This window comes from Myotis myotis, unplaced genomic scaffold (assembly GCF_014108235.1).
Source record: "Myotis myotis isolate mMyoMyo1 unplaced genomic scaffold, mMyoMyo1.p scaffold_m19_p_4, whole genome shotgun sequence".
Taxonomy (NCBI): Eukaryota; Metazoa; Chordata; class Mammalia; order Chiroptera; family Vespertilionidae; genus Myotis; species Myotis myotis.
Genome location: NW_023416346.1, coordinates 97980726 through 98001942, shown reverse-complemented (window position 1 = coordinate 98001942; position 21217 = coordinate 97980726). Strand labels below are relative to the sequence as shown.

Here is a 21217-nt window from a genome sequence, read left to right as displayed (position 1 = left end):
ATGGGCCACAAAGTTTGAATTGCACTGTACATGCTCGCCCACACGTAGTATTTTGTGGAAGAGCCACACTCAAGGGGCCAAAGAGCCGCATGTGGCTCATGAGGCGCAGTTTGCCGACCACTGCCTTAGGAGATTCCCAGGTGATTCTGTGATGTTCATTTAGCATCTTTTCAGTGTAAGTTTTTCTTAGGCCCACAAGTTTAGGAAACACAAATGAACTGAGAAGGACACTTGCATTTCTTATTTTTTTTTTTTGTAAAGTTTTACATATGTGTCCTTTTTCCCCATTTGACCCCCTCCCCCATGCCTTCCCAGCCCAGGCAAGCCCCCCAACTGCCCCAGTGTCTGTGTCCATTGGTTATGCTAATATGCATGCATATAAGTCCTTTGGTTGTTCTCTAACCCCCCCTACCATTTGTCTCTAGATCGAACTGTTCTTGTTCATCAAATTATGTTGTTCATTATATCCCACATATGAGTGAGATCATGTGATATTTATCTTTCTCTGACTGGCTTATTTTGCTTAGCATAATGCTCTCAAGTTCCATCCATGCTATTGCAAATGGTAAAAATTCCTTTTTTTAATAGTGGCATAGTATTACATTGTGAAGATGTACCACAGTTTTCTAATCCACTCATCTGCTGATGGGCACTTAGGTTGTTTCCAGATCTTAGCTATGGTAAATTGTGCTGCTGTGAACATAGGGGTGCATATATCCTTTCTGATTGGTGTTTCTGTTTTCTTGGGATATAGTCCTAGAACTGGGATTACTGGGTCAAATGGCAGTTCCATTTTTAACTTTTTGAGGCAACTCCATACTGTTCTCCACAGTGGCTGCACCAGTCTGCATTCCCACCAGCAGTGCACGAGGGTTCCTTTTTTTCCACATCCTCCACAGCACTTGTCATGTGTTGATTTGTTGATGATAGCCATTCTGACAGGTGTGAGATGGTATCTCGTTGTTTTGATTTGCATCTCTCGGATGATTAGTGACTTTGAGCATATTTTCCTATGTCTGTGGGCCTTCTGTATGTCCTCTTTTGAAAAGTGTCTATTTAGATCCTTTGACCATTTTTTGATTGGGTCATTTATCTTCCTTTTGTTAAGTCGTATGAGTACTTTGTAAATTTTGGAGATTAAACCCTTACCGGAAATGTCATTGAAAAATATGTTTTCCCATGCAGTGGGCTTTCTTGTTGTTTTGTTGATGGTTTCTTTTGCTGTGTACAAGCTGCTTTTTAATTTGATGTAGTCCCATTTGTTTATTTTCTCCTTAGTCTCCACTGCCCTAGGGCAGCCGTGGGCAAACTACGGCCCGCAGGCCGGATTCAGCCCGTTCGGCTGTTCTGTCCGGCCCACGGAACCGAAAGAGCGGAGGGTTCTCTTGCTCTCCCCTCCGCTCCTTCACCAGCAGCAGTGTTAATATGGCAACGTCAGGAAACCCGGCCACAGCTCCTTCTTCTGAGTCCAGTTTAAGAACCCATTGTGGCCCTCGAGTCAAAAAGTTTGCCCACCCCTGCCCTAGGGGCTGTGTCAACATATTACTACGACATATGTCTGCTATTTTGCTGCCTATGGAGTCTTGTAGGATTTTTATGGTTTCCCAAGTCCTTTAGCCATTTTGAGTTTGTTTTTGTGTATGGTGTAAGTTGGTGGTCTACTTTCATTTTTTGCATGTATCTCGCAAATTTCCCAGCACAATTTATTAAAGAAACTGTTTTGACTCCATTGTATGCTCTTGCCTCCTTTGTCAAATACTAACTGAGTATAATGGCTTGGGTCAATTTCTGGGTCCTCTGTTCTGTTCCATTGGTCTATATGTCTGTCCTTGGGCCAGTACCAGGCAGTTTTGAGAACCGTGGCTTGGTAATATAGCTTGATATCTGGTATTGTGATTCCTCCAACTTTGGTCTTCTTTCTCAGGATTGCTGTGACTATTCAGGGTCTTTTTTTATTCCAGATGAGTTTTTGGGAGTTTGTTCTAGATCTTTAAAATATGCTGTAGGTATTTTAATGGGGATTGTATTGAATCTATAGATTTCTTTGGGTAGTATGGACATTTTAATGATGTTGATTCTACCAATTCATGAACATGGTATATTCTTCCATTTGTTTATGTCTTCCTCTGTCTCTTTTTTCAATGTCCTGAAGTTTTCTGAGTATAGGTCTTTTATGTCCTTAGTTAAGTTTTCCTAGGTATCTTAATTTTTTTGGTGTTATGGTAAATGGGATTGTTTTTTTCATTTCTCTTTCTGTGGGTTCATTATTGGTGTCCAAAAGGCCATAGATTTCTGGGTGTTAATTTTGTATCCTGCTACATTGCCAAATTCGCTTATTAGGTCTAGTAGTTTTTTGATTGAGTCTTTGGGGTTTTCTATTTATAGTATCATGTCCTCTGCAAATAAGGATAGTTTTACTTCTCCTTTTCCAATTTGGATGCCTTTTATTTGTTCTTCTTGTCTGATCAGTATGGCTAGCACTTCCAGTACTATTTCGAACAGGAGTGGTGAAAGTGGGCATCCTTTCTCGTTCTTATTCTTAAGGGAAATGAGTTTCATTTTTGCCCATTGAGTATGATGTTGGCTGTAAGTTTGTTATATAAGGCTTTTATTATGTTGAGGTATGATCCTTCTATTCCAACATTGCTGAGAGTTTTTATCAAGAAAGGGTGTTGGATTTTGTCAGATGCTTTTTCTGCATCAATTGATATGATTATGTGATTTTCATCTCTCAGTTTGTTGATATGATGTATCACATTAATTGATTTGTGGATATTGTACTATCCTTGCATCCCCAAAATAAATCCCACGTGGTCATTATGTATGATCTTTCTAATGTAATGCTGAATCCGATTTGCTAGAATTTTGTTGAGAATTTTAACATATGTGTTCATCAAGGTTATTGGCCTGTAGTTCTCTTTTTTTGTGGTGTCTTTATCTGGATTTGGGATGAGGGTAATGGTGGCTTCATAGAAATAGCTTGGACGTGTGCCTTCCTCTTGAATTTTTTGCATTAATGTGAGGAGGATTGGTTTTAGTTCTTTGAATGGTTGGTAGAACTCCCCTGTCAAGCTTTCTGAACCAGGGCTTTTGTTTGCTGGAAGATTTTTCATCGCTGCTTCAATTTACTCGGTAGTTATCAGCCTATTCAGGTTTTTTTATTTTTCTTGATTGAGTTTTGTGAGCTTATATTTTTTAAAGAATATGTCCATTTCATCTACGTTGTCCATTTTGTTGGAATAGAGTTGTTCATAGTATTTTTTCATAATCATTTGCATTTCTGTGGGATTGGTTGTTACTTCACCTCTTTCATTTCTGATTTTGTTTATTTGGGTCCTCTCTCTTTGCTTCTTGGTGAGCCTGGCTAGAGGTTCATCAATGTTGTTTATCCTTTCAAAGAACCAGCTCTTGGTTTTGTTGATATTTGTAGTGTTTTGTTTTGTTTTTTTGGTCTCTATGTCATTTATCTCTGATCTGATCTTTATTATTTCCTTCCTTCTGCTTACGCTGGGCTTTTCTTGTTGCTCTCTTTCTAACTTTTTGAGTTGTAGGGTTAGATAATTCATTACCATTGTTTCTTGTTTTATTGAGATAGGCCTGTAGAGCTATGAACTTCCTTCTCAAGACTGCTTTCACTGTGTCCCATAGATTTTGGATTGTTGTGTTTTCATTTTCATTTGTTGCCATGATGCTTTTGATTTCTTTGATAACCCAATCATTGTTTAATAGAATGCTATTTACCCTCCAGGTGTTTGATTTTTTTTTATTGTTTTTATTGTGGTTGATGTCTACTTTTATGCCATTGTGATCTGAGAAGATGCTTGATATGATTTCTGTCTTCTTGAATTTGAAGAGTCTTTGCCTGTGTTCCAATATGTGGTCTGTCTTTGAAAATGACCCATGTGCATTTGAGAAGAATGTATATTCTGTGGCTTTGGGGTGAAATGTTCTGAAGATGTCAATTAATTCCATCTGATCTAGTGAGTCATTTAGGACTGCTGTTTCTTTGTTCATTTTTTGTTTAGAGGATTTGTCCAGTGGTATTAGTGGGGTATTAAAGTCCCCTACTATGACTGTATTGTGTCATTCTCTCCTTTGATATCCTCCAGAAGTTTTTTATGTATTTGGGTGCTCCTGAATTGGGTGCATATATGTTTACCAGAGTTATAGCCTCCTGTTGTATCAGTCCCATTAGTATTATGAAGTGGCCTTCCTTATCTCTTGTTACAGCCTTCACTTTGAGGTCTAATTTGTCAGATATAAGTATTGCTACCCCAGCTCTTCTTTTTCATTTCCATTCACCTGAAAACCTTTTTCCATCCCTTCACCATCAGTCTGTGTGAGTCCTTCATTCTGAGGTGGGTTTCCTGTAGACAGCAGATATATGGGTCCTATTTTCTTACCCACTCAGGTACCCTATGTCTTTTGATTGGGGCATTTAATCCACTTACATTTTTAAGTTATTATTGATAGGTACTTGTTTGTCGCCATTTTTATTCTTTATGCCTCTGTTCCTTCTTCCCTTCCTATTTCTTCTTTTTAGAACAGACCCTTTAGCTTTTCTTGCATTGGTTTGGTGGTAATAAACTTCCTTAGTCCTTTTTTGTCTGTGAAGGTCCTTATTTCACTCTCAACTTTGATTGATAGCCTTGCTGTGTACAGTATTTTTGGATTCAGACCCTTCCTTTGTACAACTTTGTATATTTTATTCCATTCCCTTCTGGCCTGATGTGTTTCTGTTGAGAAATCATTCCTTAGTCTGATGGGGGATCCTCTGTAGGTAACTTTCTGACTCTCTCTGGCAGCCTTTGAGATTCTTACTTTGTCGTTGGTGTTTGCCAATTTAATCATAATGTGTCTTGGTGTCGGTCTTTTGGGGTTCATCTTGTTTGGGACTCTGTGAACTTCTTGTACTTATGTGACTTTTTTCTTCCCTATATCAGGGAAGTTTTTTGTCATTATTTCTTCAAACAGGTTTTCTATTCCTTGCTCAGTTTCCTCTCCTTCTGGTACCCCTATTATGTGGATGTTGTTTAGTTTCGTGTTGTCCCAAAGTTCCCTTAGGCTCTCCTCCTCTTTTTTAAGTTTTCTTTTTTTTCTAGATGCTGTTCTGCTTGGGTATTTTTTCCTAACTTGTCTTCTAACTCACTGATGCGGTCCTCCACTTCTTCTAGTCTACTGTTGATGCTCTCTATTGAGTTCTTTATTGCAGCAATGTCATTTTCATTGCTTCTTGATTCTTCTTCATTTCCTCTTGGTTCTTACACATATTATTGAATTTGTCTTCCATCCTTTTCAGCGACTTTATGACCATTTCTCTGAATTCTTTCTGTGGCATTTTGCTTGCCTCCATTTCATTTACTTCCTTTTCTGTTGATGCCTCCTTTTCTTTCACATGTGGGCTGTTTCTTGTCTCCCCATGATCACGCCTGTCTGGATGTCTGGTTATGGAGCTCTCTCTCTCCTATGTTGACTTAAAGGCACATAATACACCACAACAATACACAGCGCACAGGTCACCAAATACAAATGAATTCACAATACTAATAACCCCAAATAAAGGTGACCACCAGAAAAAAGAGAGTTAGGGGATATAAAAGAGTATATAAATGTATCATAAATGGGAAAAAAATTAAGAAAGAAAAGAAAAAAGAAGGGGGGGGGGACAATATATGTATACGGGGAGAAAGCTCCAATAAAAAACCAAATAATCCAAAAAATGCAAACAACAAACACCCAGAGATGAATGCAAAGTACAAATAACAACTAATCCAAAATATGTAAACTACAGACCCTCAAACAACAAACATCCAGATGAATCTGAGGAAGCAGAGTTTGTTTCCAGAAGGTAAGGTTAAGGAATTGAATGAATGCGGAAATAGGGACAATTCACTATAGAGGAGGTAGGAAGCGTATGAACGTATAAGAAGAAAAGTAAAAAAAAAACTAAATACAAAAAAAGACAAAAAAAAATATATATGTGTTAAGGTTTGTGTGTGTGTGTGTGTGTGTGTGTATACACACACACACACACACACACACACATATACATACACACATACACATATATAAAATAAAACTAATATATATATATACTAGTGGCCCAGTGCATGAAATTCGTGCACAGGGGTGGTGTCCCTCATCCCTGCCTGCACCATCTCCAACCTGGGACCCCTTGGGGGTTGTTCGACTGCTGGTTTAGGACCATATCCGACTGCCAGTTTAGGACCAATCCCAGGGATTGGGCCTAACCAGCAGTCAGAAATCCCTCTCGCAATCCGGGACTGCTGGCTCCTAACCACTCACCTGCCTGCCGGCCTGCTTGCCCCCAACTGCCCCACCTTGCTGCCCTGATCATCCCCAACTTCACCTCCCACCAGCCTGATCACCCCCAACAGCCCCCATGCCGGCCTGCTCACCCTCAACTTCCCCCCCACCAGCCTGATCGCCAACTGTTCCCCCTTGCTAGCCTGCTCGCCCCCAACTGGTCCCCCCAGCCGGCCTGATAACCCCCAACTGCCCTCCTCTAATGGCCTGATTACCCCTAACCGCCTCTGCCTCGGCCCTGCCACCATGGCTTTGTCTGGAAGGACATCTGGAAGGTATCCCAGTCTAATTAGAATATTACCCTTTTATTTGTATAGAGAGAGGTGCACAGGTGGGGGCTGACTTGTCTGCCCTGAAGGGATCCCGGATCAGGGTGGGAGTCCCCTTGGGGGGCCGGGGCTGGCCTGGGCAATGGGCCTGGGTTAGTTTGCAGGCCTGCCATGCCCCCATCGGGGTGGGTTTCCCCACTGAAGGCCATGGCCAGCCTGAGTGAGTGGTTCAGGGCCATTTTCAGGCTGGCCACGCCCCCATCGGGGTTAGGGTCTCTGCTGGGGGCAGGACGGGCCTGGGCGAGGGGCTGATGGCTGTTTGCAGGCTGGACATGCCCCCATCGGTGTGAGGGTCCCCGCTGGGGGGCGTGGCCATCCTGGGCGAGGGGCTGAGGGCCTTTTGCAGGCTGGCTCCGCCCCCATGGTGTGAGGGTCCCTGCGGGGGGCATAAGCAGCCTGGGCCAGGGGCTGAGGGCTGTTTCCAGGCTGGCCATAACCCCTAGAGGGTGGTGGTCCCTGCTGGGGGGCTTGGCCATCCTGGGTGAGGGGCTGATGGCCGTTTGCAAGCTGACCATGCCCCCAGTAGGTTTAGGTTCCCTGCTGAGGGCAGGGTGGGCCTGGACGAGGGGCTGATAGCCGTTTTCAGGCTGTCCATGCCCTCATCAGGGTGAGGGTTTCTGCTTGGGGGGTGTGGCCAGCCTTGGCGAGGGGCTGAGGGCCGTTTGCAGGCTTGCCACACCTCTTCAGGGTGGGGGGCCCTGCTGGGGGACGTGGCCGGCCTGGACGAGGGGCTGATGGCCATTTGCAGGCTGGCCACACCTCCATTGTCGTAAGGGTCCCTGCGGGGGGCCTGGTCAGCCTGGGCGAGGGGCTAGGGGCCGTTTGGGGGTGGTTTGTAGACCAGCCAAGCCCCCTGCTTTGTCCAGAATGACGTCTAGAAGGTCTCTGGAAGGTCTTCCGGTCTAATTAGCATATTACTCTTTTATTAGTATAGATGTGTGTATCTATCTATGTATGTATTCCTTTACTATTTAATCTATCTACTTCTCTGTTTTCCTTTACTATTGGAAAAGGAGAGTAGAGAGTAGCTAGGCCTGAGTTTGTGATTTTAATTAGTTAAGCTATTAGTAGAAGAAGAGAACAAGCGAGGAAAGGAATAACAGAAGCAAAAAAAACAGCAGCAACAACAAAAACAAACAACAAAAGAAAAAAACCCAAAAAACAAATACAAGCAATAAAAACCAAGCTAATCAAGAATCAAACATTAACAAGACAGAAAGAAAGAAAAACGCAAATGATTTAAAATAAAGAAAAAAGAAAACAAAACAAAAGGGAAGTAGAAGAAAATCTGGATAGCGAAGAAAGGTAAGAGAAAAGTGTGTGTGTGCTTGGAGCAGTGGAGCAGAATTTAGATATATGAGTAAGATCAATTTTTAACAGGGAGTAAAAAGAAAGGATAGAGAAAAATTAAAGCAGGAACAGGGTAAGAGAAACAGGGCAAAAGGGGAACGTGAGGAAGAGTGTTGGTATAAAGCAAAAATTGAGATAGAGTAAAATAATGCTACAGGAAAAATAAAAATAGAATATAGAACACTAATCCTAAAATAAAATAAAATAAAACGTTTTTAAAAAGGTAAAATAATAGTAGTAATAATAGTTATTAAAAACAAAACAATAAAAAAGGTAAAATCAGGTGAGAAAGAAAAATAGTTTCTCAAGTAAAAGATAAAAAATAAAAATGTGAAGTAGTGAAGGTCGTTCACTTCCTCGACTTTTCTGTTTGTCAGGTCTGTTTCCTGTCAGGTAGACAGCCCAGTATTGGAGTTCCCTGCGCTCCACAGCGTCATATGTCACAATCCTTTTTTCAAGCAGTTGGGAGCTCTTTGTTTCTTAGTCTGCCTTTACTTGCATTCACACAAGAGTCAATTTTTGATACAACCCCTGGGTGGCAGTGTTTCTGTATTGATATCTGGTGCTAAAAGGCTCCTCCCCTACCCAGCCTTTAGATGGCTTTCCCTGCTGCACTTAATGCTGGGTTAGAGGGATGGACTGCCCTAGAGCTGTCTTTCTGTTTGTTTCTCCGCACTCTGTTCTCCAGGTTAAACAAAAACAGCTTTCCCCTGCAGTCTCAGCAATGTTTTTTAATTGGAAGATCCTATGTACTGGGCTTAGTAATCAGAAGCAAGGATTTAAAAAAGAAAAAGAGAAAAAGAAAAAAGAAAAAGAAAAAAGCCACAGGATGCGCGCAGACTCGCGTCTTCCCCTGGCACTCTGCAGCTGGCGCACTGGCAGAACTCCAGACTGCCCTCCTGTTCCCGGCCCTGCCATGGGTTAATTTCTATAGTCTCCTTCTGCCCACAGCCCTGTGGACCCCTTCCACATTCGAGGGCTACACTTACCCCAACAGCGAGCATTTTGTGGGGCGCAATCTTCCTTTGAGACTCTGGTTCCCACTGCGTGCATTTCACGCACATTTTGCAAGTGTTTCTCCCTTCAGCCTGGACCCCAGATCTCACCTCTCCCTAGGGCCTAGGCCAGTGATGGGGAACCTTTTGAGCTCGGCGTGTCGGCATTTTGAAAAACCCTAGCTTAACTCTGGTGCCGTGTCACATATAGAAATTTTTTAATATTTGCAACCATAGTAAAACAAAGATTTATATTTTTGATATTTATTTTATATATTTAAATGCCATTTAACAAAGAAAATTCAACCAAAAAAATGAGTTCACGTGTCACCTCTGACACACGAGTCATAGGTTCGCCATCACTGGTTAGGCAATAGCTAACCTTTCCATCTACGGATTTCTCACCAGCTGTGTTTAATTTGCCAATTCTGGGTAGATATTAATCGATTTAGCTGTTCGTTCTCTCTGCTCTGTGAGAAAGCACAGGGGTCGTCGGCATACTCATGCCACTTTGTCTCCTCCTGGACAGACTTTCTAGGTGCCCGCAGTCGGAGAAGCTGGAGTCTTGGTATTCCTGGTTTGCAGCTGAGGTAGCTGGTCCCTGGGGGTTGTGGTTGTAGGGTCCCGGGAGGTATCTGAGGATCTCCCAGGTTGAAGTTAAGGATGGGCTTCAGATCACTGCCACTCTTCCCTTCAAGATGGCACAGTCTCTGTGCAGAGCCGGCCGCTACGGGAGAGATTTCACCAGCATTAGAGGCTGCCCGGCTAGGGGAGCCCGGTCTAGCAGTCCCCAACAATTCCTTGGAATATAGCTCTCCCTCCCTCACAAATACATACACTCCCCGCACATACACTCACTCTCCTTTTGTTCTCTCACACACTATCTTGCAGGCTGCTGTTCTGTCAACAGTCATCTTAGAATCCAGGACACTTGGATTTCTATTCCCCATTCTACCACTAATTAACTTTGGCACCTTAAAATATTTACAACCATGGACCTCAGTATATGTAGCTATAAAATGTAAGGCTTGGAACCAATGATATGAAAATGCCTTTTACTTCTGAAAAATCTTCAGATTTATTCACCCAACATTTGCTGAACACCTTGTGTTTAAACTATTGTGTGAGGTGCTGAGGATAGTCAAATATATGCAAAACGTTCTAACAGAAACAGAAAGGGATCTGGTTGAACACACTTAGTTACCTACATTTTCATAACCTGCTAATGAGCAGTTCGAATTTAAATGGGCATATCCACTTTGGAAAGGCAATTTGGTAATATCTGCAGTCTGTTTTTAACATAACAGCTAGAGTAATCCTGTTAAAATTGTCAGATCATGCAACGTTTTTGCTCAAAATCTTCTAGTGGCTCCACATCTCCCTAAAAATAAAAACCAAATTCTTTACAATTGCCTGTAATATCCTATGGGATCTGCCCCTCCCTGCTTCTCTGACCGTATCTGCTGTTACTGCTTGGCACTCTATCAGGCACTTGACCTCCTTGTTAATTCTCAAACACACCAAGTACATTTCTCAAAGCTGTTCCTCTTTCAGTTTCCTTTGCCTGAATGTTCTTCCTCCATCTAGCAGATATCCTCATTGCCAACTCCCCACCTTCTTCAGTTCTTTGTCATTTTCTAAATGAGGTCTTCCTAACCATCCAACTTAAAAGTACATCAAGAGCATACCCACCATTCCCTATACGCCCCACATCCCTGCTTTATTTTTCTTCATAGTACTTATCACCTAATATACCATACAATTTTTAAAACTTTTTATTTGCTCCCCTTCATGTGCACACTCTAGAACAGTGATTCTCAACCTTCTGGCCCTTTAAATACAGTTCCTCATGTTGTGACCCAACCATAAAATTATTTTCGTTGCTACTTCATAACTGTAATGTTGCTACTGTTATGAATCATAATGTAAATATCTGATATGCAGGATGGTTTTAGGCGACCCCTGTGAAAGGGTTGTTCGACCGCCAAAGGGGTCACGACCCACAGGTTGATAACCACTGCTCTAGAATGTAAGCTTAAAGAAGGCAAGGATAGCCCTGGCCAGGTAGCTCAGTTCATTAGAGCATTGTTCCTATGCACCAAGATTGTGGGTTCAATCTCTGGTCAGGGCTCATAAAAGAATCAACCAATGAATGCATAAATAAGTGGAACAACAAATTGGTATTTCTCTCTCTCTCCCCCCTTTTTTCCCTATTCTTCTCTTCCCCCTTCCTCTCTCTCTAAAAATCAATTTTAAAAAAGGCAGGAATTTTTATCATTTTTGTTCATTGACACATTCCTAGCACTTAAAGTGATATCTGGCATAAAATAGTTCTCAATATTTGTTGAAGTAATCAAAGTATATGAAAACACATGTAACTTATAAGCTAGTACTTTTACTTCCAAATATATACACAAAGAAACCCGTGTGTATGTACAAAGATATTTATACATGAGAATGTTCATGGCACCATTATCTATAACTGGGACAAATTAGGGGGGGGGATCTAAATGTCCAGCAATTAATGGATAAATGAAACAGAATGTATTTCTATACTGTAGTATCACACATGAGTGACCGTGAATGAACTAGATCTCAACAGAATTAGATCTTACAAGTTTGAATAAGAAAAGTAAGTTGCAGAGTAGTATGTATAGTATAATACTATTAAGTAAATTTTAAAAACACAAATAATGCTATGTTAGATATAAAGTAAAAACAACAAAATGTAAATGCACATAATATTCAGTCTATTGTTTCTGAACTTTTCCTGCATTTTAGGATACCCCAATAAAATCAATAAAAAGGAAAAAATAAATAAAAATTAATAAGTGAATGAAAGAGAACAAGAGAAACTAAAGCCCAACAGCAAGATTAGTGAATTGCTTAAAATCATACACCTTGTTAATGATAGTGCTGGAACTATATCTTAGAACTCCCACCAGTAAGTCCAAAATATTTTTTAACAACTAAGTAAAAAACAAGAGTTGTTTTGATTAATGACACTCTATTTCCTGAGAACTCCTGTACTGTAGTAAATATCTCACTATACTTATATTTTATTCATCTGTAAATATTTTTAAAGAGTAATCCTTAATATAAAAGTTGTGTCAACTAGCAGAAAGAACAATTATAATTAATATAAAATTCAAATCTATTACACTTCCAATATAAGCAAAGTGGGTTAGAAAAGAGCTTTATAGCCCAGTTGGCGTGGCTAAATGGTTGAGCATTGACCTATGAACCAGGAGGTCATGGTTTGATTCCCAGTCATGGCACATGCCCCGGGTTGCAGACTCCATCCCCAGTCTGGGGCATGCAAGAGGCAGCTGATCAATGATTCTCTTTCATCATTGATGTTTCTATCTCTCTCTCCCTCTTCCTCCTTCTCTGAAATCAATAAAATATTTTCTAAAAGAAATTAAAGAGCTTTATATATTGGTTCACTTTCTTAAAGAGAGCTACATTACCCAGGTTTCAAATTATATGTGAATATCACTACATAAATGCCGGAAGCCGGTCCATCCTTGGTGCTTGACACAGTCGCTGCAGGGAAGAAACATCTGCACAGCATATGTTTCAAGGGACCTGGCTTATATGGCATTACTGTTCTTAATATGTTTGCTCCCCTTCTTAGAGCTATGTGTTTTAACCAAGGTCACCTCCCCGAGAAAGGTTGTTTCCCCAGGTGAAGATTTTTCCCTGGAGTTAGGGAGGGAATAAAACCCCTTAACTAAGTGCCTGGTGGGCAATTAATCACTTTAACTACGAACAATCACGCTTAAGCTACATAATCTTTATTTAGGATAATCTCCTTCAGTTACTTCCTTGTAGCTTAATAGAACAATAGAGCAACCTTGGAATGGAGATAAGAAACGCAGTTACCTTTGGAATAGAATTGATAGGATTAAAATCAACTGGTATAAATTCAGATGTAACAAGACAATAAACACAGAACCTGGCTGAAGAACCTAGCTACAGAACCTGGCTGGAGAACCTGGCTATGATGATCAACTGAATGCTGTCTCCATGCCTTTCCTTCTTCTCCGTCCACACCTATGGGAACCCCTGGACCTGCTGGGGCTGGACCCCAGCACATAAATGCCTGGGAACTCAATTTTTTTTCCCATCACCATTTATCCCCTCTATGCCCTCTTCCACCTCCACACACCCTCCTCCCTGCCACAGTCACCACACTATTGTTCATGCCCATGAGTTCTCTCTTATTTTTTTCTTTTTTGCTCAAACCCTCCATCCTTTCCAACATTCTACCTCTCACCCACCCCCACCCCCCAACCAGAGTTGTCTGCCTGCTCTCTCTGAGTCTCTCTATTTTGCTTTGTAGTTCAGTTTGTTCATTAAATTCCACATATGAGTGAAATCATATGGTACTTGTCATTCTCTGACTGGCTTATTTCACTTAGCATAATCTTCTCTAGTGCCATCCATGCTGATATTTTTAATATAACCTCATAGTTTAAGGCTTTATTATTTAACATTATTCTGAAATAAATCTTTTTGAAATCAGCTCCCTCTGGTGGTAAAAAATATTTTTAAATAAGTTTTTATTTTAAAAATTGCAGACCAGTTTCCCCTTTTTAAGCAAAATCAAAAACAGAAACCACCCCGAAAGCAATTGTCATTAAAATGCAAATTCTCATATTCTTATTCTAGAGCCAAGTGGATATGCTGCTTCAAGAAATGGCAGATGAAGCTGGGTAAGAAATTATTCAGGGGATTTAGTTATTCTTGATTTAATATGTCAGTCCTAAAATTATGTAGTGTGGATAAAAATATTTGTCATTGCCACCAATGGTAGAGTTAGGGTTTTGACCCTAGAAGTTAGTGTTGGAAGGGCCTTTGAAATATCCATCTCTTTGCCATGCTCATAAGAATGTGACTTTGTTCAGATCATTCTAGTATTTTCATAAAATCTCTAGCAATGCATTCATTTATTTTGTAATAAGAAATGGAGGAAGGTAATTGAGAGAGGCAGGAGTGTTCAAACATTTTCTCAATACCTTCTGTATGTATCAGATACAACAAATATTTGGATTCTTTTTACAAAAATTGTCTTTCAAAAACAGTTCTTTGTTAAGCCCAGTTTGAGTCCTGCAGACTGAGCGAGACGTGCAAAATGTCCAAGGGTTTTAAAAGATGGCAGCACCTGAGGATATTTTTTCCCATTGATTTTTAGAGAGAGTGGAAGGGAGGGGGAGAGACAGAGAGAGAAACATCCTTGTGAAAGAGACACATTGATTGGTTGCCTTCCGTATACACCCAGACTGGGGCCAAGGATTGAGTCTGCTTGACTGAAATAGAACCTGCAACCCTTCAGTCTGTGCGCTAGCACTCTAACCACTGAGCCAGTCCTGCTAGGGTGATCATATATATATTTTTAAATAAGTAATTGACACCCTGTGTCATACTGTTATTAGAAATAGTATATTTATTAATAGACTGTTTATTTCAGGACCTTTATGTTTGAGGGGAATGACTTGCCCATGATAATGTCTGTGCTATAGAAGTCATGTTATATCAGTATTCTCTAGTATATAACAGTCAAACCTCAGTTCTCAAACATCTTCCATCTCGAACAGTTTGGTTCTTGACCAAGTTGTTCATGAAAAAAATGTCTTGTTTGTCGTACAAAATTTCAAAAGTTTGGTTCTCGACCTGACAGCCCTTTCATGCAGATACCTGTATGATCAGTCATGTGTCTCTCGGGCAACAAACAAAGGAGAGAATGTGCAAGTATGAGTCAGTTTACTGCTAAACCTTGCATTGTTAAGATCTCAGGAAATTGTGCTGTGAATATTTTCTTTTTTTGTCTTTGCTTTTGTTACTGCTTATTGTTAAATGTGTACAGTAAGTCCTCATGGGTCCTAAGAAGGTTAGTGATAGCAGCAAAGTGAAAAGGAAAGTTGTGAAAACAATGTTAGAGCTTAAAAAAGAAAACTAATGGCATAGTATGATAGAGTATCTGATCTGGCTACCAAGTATGGCATTGTGAAATCGATAATTAGCACAATTTTAAAACAAAGCAGCCATCAAGAGTGCTGATGTTGTTATGGGTGTGGAAGTACTCACGAAAAAATGATCACAGGCAATTGAGAACGGTTAAAACGGGGAATCATTTGGGGGTCTGGAACAGATGAATTCAACTTACGTTATTTCTAATGGGGGAAAAATTATTCCGTTTTTGAACAAATCACTTCTCGAACAGACTTCTGGAATAAATGAAGTTCAAGAACCAAGGTTCTACTGTATTTAGTTCAAGAGACAATTGTAGGTAAAGAATAATTTTTTTCCCCAATAATAAAGATGAAAACTGGGTGATACTGAAGTTTTATACTTTATCCTCAAAGGTAGAATAATAAATTAAAATAGGATTTATGTACTCTATCCTTTTCTCCTGGAAAGGGAAGAATTGAAGACACCTAGAAAATAGAGTTGATGAATATTATTTTAATGTGTAAGCTAATACTTGATTAGAATGAACAGTTAAGTTTATCAGCTCTTTAAATAACTAATATGTCAATAGTGAATTAAAACCCAGGTTAATAAATCAGATTTGTCATATTTGAGAATAGGACTGGCAAGTAGGTTGTACACTGTTTTGCTTTGTTTCCCGATGTAGGTGATTTTTGTTAAGTAGTTAAGAGACCAAAGCATTGTGTATCAGAAGACTCCATCTTAGTAACATGAAGCTAAGGACTTATTTCTGTTCTTACTAAAAACGAAATAAGAAGATTGGGCTTGAAAGTACAGCAAATGTCTTATAAAATGAATATTGCTACATTACAGCCTTGCTGACCCTTAGTGGAAATCAAGTTTATTAGATAACTTTTTGAGAAGATTTAGAACAGGATTTCTCAACCTTGACACTATTGACATTTTGGGATACATAATCCTTGGGGCTGTCCAATGCATTGTAGTATGTTCAGAAACATCTCTTGCCTCTACCCATAAGATAACATCCCTACCCCATTGTGACAATAAAAAATGCATCCAGGCATTGTAGGATGTTTCTGGGGACAGGTGGGTGGAGGGAAGGTTGAGGGCCAAAATCAAGAGAAATTACTTATGTCAATAATGGATGGTGACTGGAGTAGAAATAGGTAGAATCACTGATGTAGAAATACTGATGCCCATCTTTAAAGATATTTAAGTATCCGAATTCTGTTTGTGTGTGATTCCCTCAACAAAATTTTAGTATAGCATATCTTTACCTTTTAAGTAACAATCTGTCTATAGACTCTCCTAATGACTTTTAAAGTTACTGAGTTCTCTGTAGTGCTTTGAAACTGAAGTTGGCATACACTGGTGTAGATACAAGCAGAAAGGCTAGCTTATACCTTACAGGAGTAGGTACAGTGTAGATTAACATCACAGGCCTTGGAGGCAGAAAATCCTGGGTTCAGATCCTATTAGTAGGGTGGATCTTGGGCAAGTGAACTTAATTTTTTTTAAACTTCAGTTGTATGAGATGGATGCAAGTAATGATTCCTGCCAAGGGTAGCTCAGGAGCTAGAATACTGAACTTGAAGTTAACTCAAATGTTAGATATGGATCTTGAGGCTACATTTATCTAACCTGTTTTATCTTTTTTGGCATATTAAATTTCTTTTATAATAGGAGTCACATGGTAACCACAGTAAATTGAACACATTGTATGATTTTTATTTTGGTCTTTTGTTCAGATGACCAATCATTTTCCTGCCTTTTATTAGCTTTTCTATTTGCATGCATAGAATTTAACCAGTATTATCTTATTTAAATCAAAGTAAAATGCTAGGTGGAATATTCAAATTTGCAATAATTCTGTTTTATTTTATAATTATATAAGGAGTAAAATGCCTATATTAAATTCTATTTATGCTAATTATTTTAAAATTGTAGCCTTGATCTCAATATGGAACTACCACAGGGTCAGACAGGATCTGTTGGCACCAGTGTTGCTTCCATGGAACAGGTAGGAGTTGTATTTTGTCTTGATTTAGTATGAACTTGATGTGTGAATTAAATAGATATTGTATATATCTTTATATATAAGTAATATATATATTTTTTATAAAGAGTGCTTTCTACTATAATATGGCATCATCATAAATTAGCAAACTGTGTTTAGCCTTTACTCCTCAATGATGGACATTTTCTCTTTGCATGCACATTTCATTTAAAGATTGAATTTGCTTCCCTTCATAGCTTCTGTTTTATTTAGTTCTCCATTTATTCTGAAATGTTTTTAAAATTATATTCTCAATGTTATTTTTGTGTGAATTTTTAGACAGTATTTTAATCTTATTTAAAATATAAGCTATTTAAAATATTCGTGATTTATATTTGTCGCAGCCTTCTAACTTTTAAATTTTAACTTTCTTCAGGATGAACTATCACAGAGACTTGCTCGTCTACGTGATCAAGTGTAATTTAAAGAACTGGTGCTTTTGTTTACTTCACCTGCTTCTGAAAAATTTCATGTGTATATATAGATAAGTTGCACTCCAGTTACACTAAGAACACCATATGTTACAGAATGCTTAAATGCTATTTATTTATAGTGCTTTCTTTTGCCATGTTGTACTTTCTAATACTTTAAGAAATTCCAGAGAGTTTCCACCTTGACATATTGTATAGTTTTGTATATTATATTGTAAAATGTGAGGGACATTTTTTTAGATGACTTTGACCAAGCTGGCATTAATTTGTTGTATATGAAACATCCTTTTTAAAAATTGCATCAAAAATCTGGTAACAAAGTACTACAGAAGAAAGTATAGAATAAAGATTTTGGTTTCTTTTAATTCAAAGTTGTTTTAAATCTCTGCATTCACATGTGATGCATAATAGTAAAAGCAGGGAAACCAAGTTTACTTAACATGCTTACAAGCCAAAAATACCTTATTTAGTGTCATATGATGGGCAATGCTATTTTTTTAAGAAATCATTTTTTATTTTTGGAGAGAGAGGAATGGAGAGGGAGAGGAGAAACATCAATATGAGAGTGGAACATCCATTGGTAGCCTCCTGCATGCGCCCTGACCAGGAATCGGTTCAACAGCCTTTTGGTGCATGGAAAGATGCCCAACCGAGCCACACTGGCCAGGGAGACAAAGCTATTTTTTTTTGTTTTATATTTTGTGTTTATTTTTGCTGTTCAAGCACAAATGCAATTGACTTTTATTCTGTCTTAATCAGCTTTTAAATTTAGATTATTACTGGATTTTTTAACCAGTAATTTGATGACTATTATTCCGAATTCCTGAAATTTAAAAAAAATTTCATGGATAATTTTCCAATATAACTAGAAAAAATATACACCGTTAAACTAAAGAAATTAAAGTTTGCTCAGTTTTTAAAGTTTTTCTTTGCTAAATCACTATTGTTAATTATGAAATTAAACCTTTCATACTTTCAAATGAAATTGAAACACATTTTAAATGATTCTCCTTATTTCTACTCTACCCTTGATAACACTGTATTTTGAAAGATTAATTTACATGGCCTTAATATAATTTATATTTTTCATATGATTGTTTATTGTTTTTTGAGAATCTTAGCCTAGATTTTAAAAGCAACAACAAAAAGTAACAGAGGAAACAAAATGGAATCAATTCAAGTTACAACTACCATAAGCCCTGGTTAAATGTATTTGTCCTTTTAAGAAAAAACTCTTTAATAACTGGAAGAAATGAAGTAGAACTAAATGTTGGAATAAAATGTTTTGCCTAGCCATTCGAATAACTTCCAGAGCAATGGAAGTTGGGTGTACAATGTAGGGGGTTGGAACGCGGAAAAGTCCTAAGGTCAAAAAAAGACTAAACTCTGGAAGGCCAGATCCTTGGGGGAAAGCATTTGATGGCCAATTGTACAACTTTCCATCTCTCCAGTAATAGTTCTGTTTTACCCAACTAAAATGAACAAATGCTTGCAATTTTCTTCTATAACAGTCACAAATGTGGAGAAGTGACAAAGTTATATTTTAGCTGGCATACTACTAATCTATGTTAAGTAGGTAAAGTGTTTTTCATTACTTACTGCATGATTGACTCATGAAAGAATTTTAATATTTCATTAAGTTTTGTTGAAGAGCAGATCCATTGTTAAGTCATGAAGGCATTCAAAGTGCAATTATGGAGACATTTTTGCTAAGTATTCACAATTCATACATGTTTCCTATTGTAAATGAGAGTGTATAAATGACGATTATTTTCACTGGGTAATGAAATTAGAAATTACTCTTTTGTTAAGTTTCAGTTAAACCTACTTAACTTTCTTGGTACTTGACTAAATGGTATGACCTCAGTGTGGTAATCTTCTATTTTGTTTATAATTGATGCTTTGTCCTTTTTACTGAAAGTATAAGTTTGTTCATATTGGAACATCCTGGGGAGGTATAGAAGAGATTATTACAGACTAAAATATCTATGAAATAGTTATCTCATTTTCCATTGGTGGGAATTGTAGCTTTTGTCCTTTTAAATTAAATAAAAAGTGTTAATTGTGAATATGGCTTACTTAAATCTAGAAAAATATATGGTTCTGATCTAAAAATAAATGTTCATAGTTTTGCTTAATAGCCATATCAGATTTTTTAAAAATATTGTTCTTTGATAGACACCAGGTTTTACTTTTGGATTTATTGATTACCTTATAAATATAGCAGAATTTTACTTTTTGCAATTTGTTCTTAGACCAAGAGTCACACAACCTGTAAATTCTTACCTTGTTAGTATAAATTACATTTCTAGTTTGATAAGTGATTTGATAATTGAAAAGTAACACAAGCCAGATTATACTGTTTTGAAAAGTGGATATCATAGCACCTTTCATTTACCTTCAGTTTTAGTTCCTTATCAATCTAATTTTCTCCTGATTTTTTCTAAGTATTTGACTATATCATTTGATAGAATATATAAGGTCAAATGCTCAGAAACATTTTACTGCACTTTCATCCTACAGACAATGTGGATATTATTTTACCATCATTATTCTGAACTCTGTTACAGATAAATTTCTTATCTCTGCTTCATTTATCTCTTCTTCTGGAGAATTCTCTAGCTTTTTCATTTGGGGGTTTCTTTGTCTCCTCATTTTGGCTATCTGTTTGGGTTTGTGACTATGTATTAAGTAGATCCTCTATACCAGCGGTTCTCAACCTGTGGGTCGAGACCCCTTTGGTGATCAAATGACTCTTTCACAGGGTTTGCCTAAGACCATCCTGCATATCAGATATTTACATTACGATTCATAACAGTAGCAACATAATAGTTATGAAGTAGCAACGAAAATAATTTTATGGTTGGGTCACAACATGAGGAACTGTATTTAAAGGGCCAGAAGGTTGAGAACCACTGCTCTACACCTCTAAATCTCTAGTGAAGGATATTGTTAAAGGCTGTTTCTGACTAATTAGGTCAGGCAAAGACTCAAAAGCTCCAGGGACCATCTCTGCCTACAGACTGATAGGATTCTGACTTGTATTGCTCTGCAGGCAATTGTCCTCAGGTGTGGTGAGATTTTTTTTCAACAGGGTGGGGCAGTTGCTTCTGCCTGGAGGCTAATTGTAATTTTTAATCTCTTAACACATTGTTTGCGGGTAGTTTTTATCACGCGCTAACAGGTGGCGCGGGCCATTTTTGCTAATTTTTTGCGCAAATGGCAACGTTCAGTAAAATTCCGATAACTTTAGTTTACATATTTATACGTTACCCGCATTCTACCGCTAGTCTATAAAAAACGTATTAATACGTGTCCCTCGCTCTACTACCTCCAGTCAACGTAAAATGTATAAATACGGTTCCTGCATACAATGTGTTAAGTGGCCTCAGAGCAAGGTGTTTTCCAATAGGATGTGTCAACTGTTTTCCCCCAGGCAAGGCAAATGTCTATGTGGGAAAGATGTCCTCTGCTGTGTGAGGGAATGACTCAGCCCAGGAAACTTGGGGTGTCTGCCTTCTGAGCTCTATCCCCCGAACCCCCAGTCCTGGCTTCTGCTCTCACAGCTCCAGTCTACCTCTCCCTCCCTCTGCCAGAGCACAAGATGGCTGGCTCCTCAGGGAATTTTGTGCATTGGCCCTTTAAGAGGGTGCCTGAATTTTCAGCTGTCACTCCCTGACACACAGGATCCCACTGCTTTTCACAGCCAGATGTTATATGGGTACCCTACTCAGTTTTGGTGCTCTCTGCTGGGGGGCCCAGCTTGGGGATTAG

At 38.7% G+C, this 21217-nt stretch overlaps 1 protein-coding gene across 1 annotated transcript in view; it reads left to right on the top strand.

The window, feature by feature from the left end:
• The window catches only part of LOC118654145 (charged multivesicular body protein 1b-2), a 52479-nt gene extending 32967 nt beyond the window's left edge, over window positions 1-19512 (top strand). Inside the window, exons 6-8 of the mRNA XM_036305424.1 lie at window positions 13676-13719; window positions 16904-16976; window positions 17389-19512. Coding sequence (XP_036161317.1) covers window positions 13676-13719; window positions 16904-16976; window positions 17389-17433 — 162 coding nt within the window. The 3' untranslated portion in view covers window positions 17434-19512. The remainder of the gene's footprint in view (window positions 1-13675; window positions 13720-16903; window positions 16977-17388) is intronic.
• Window positions 19513-21217: the final 1705 nt, after the last annotated feature.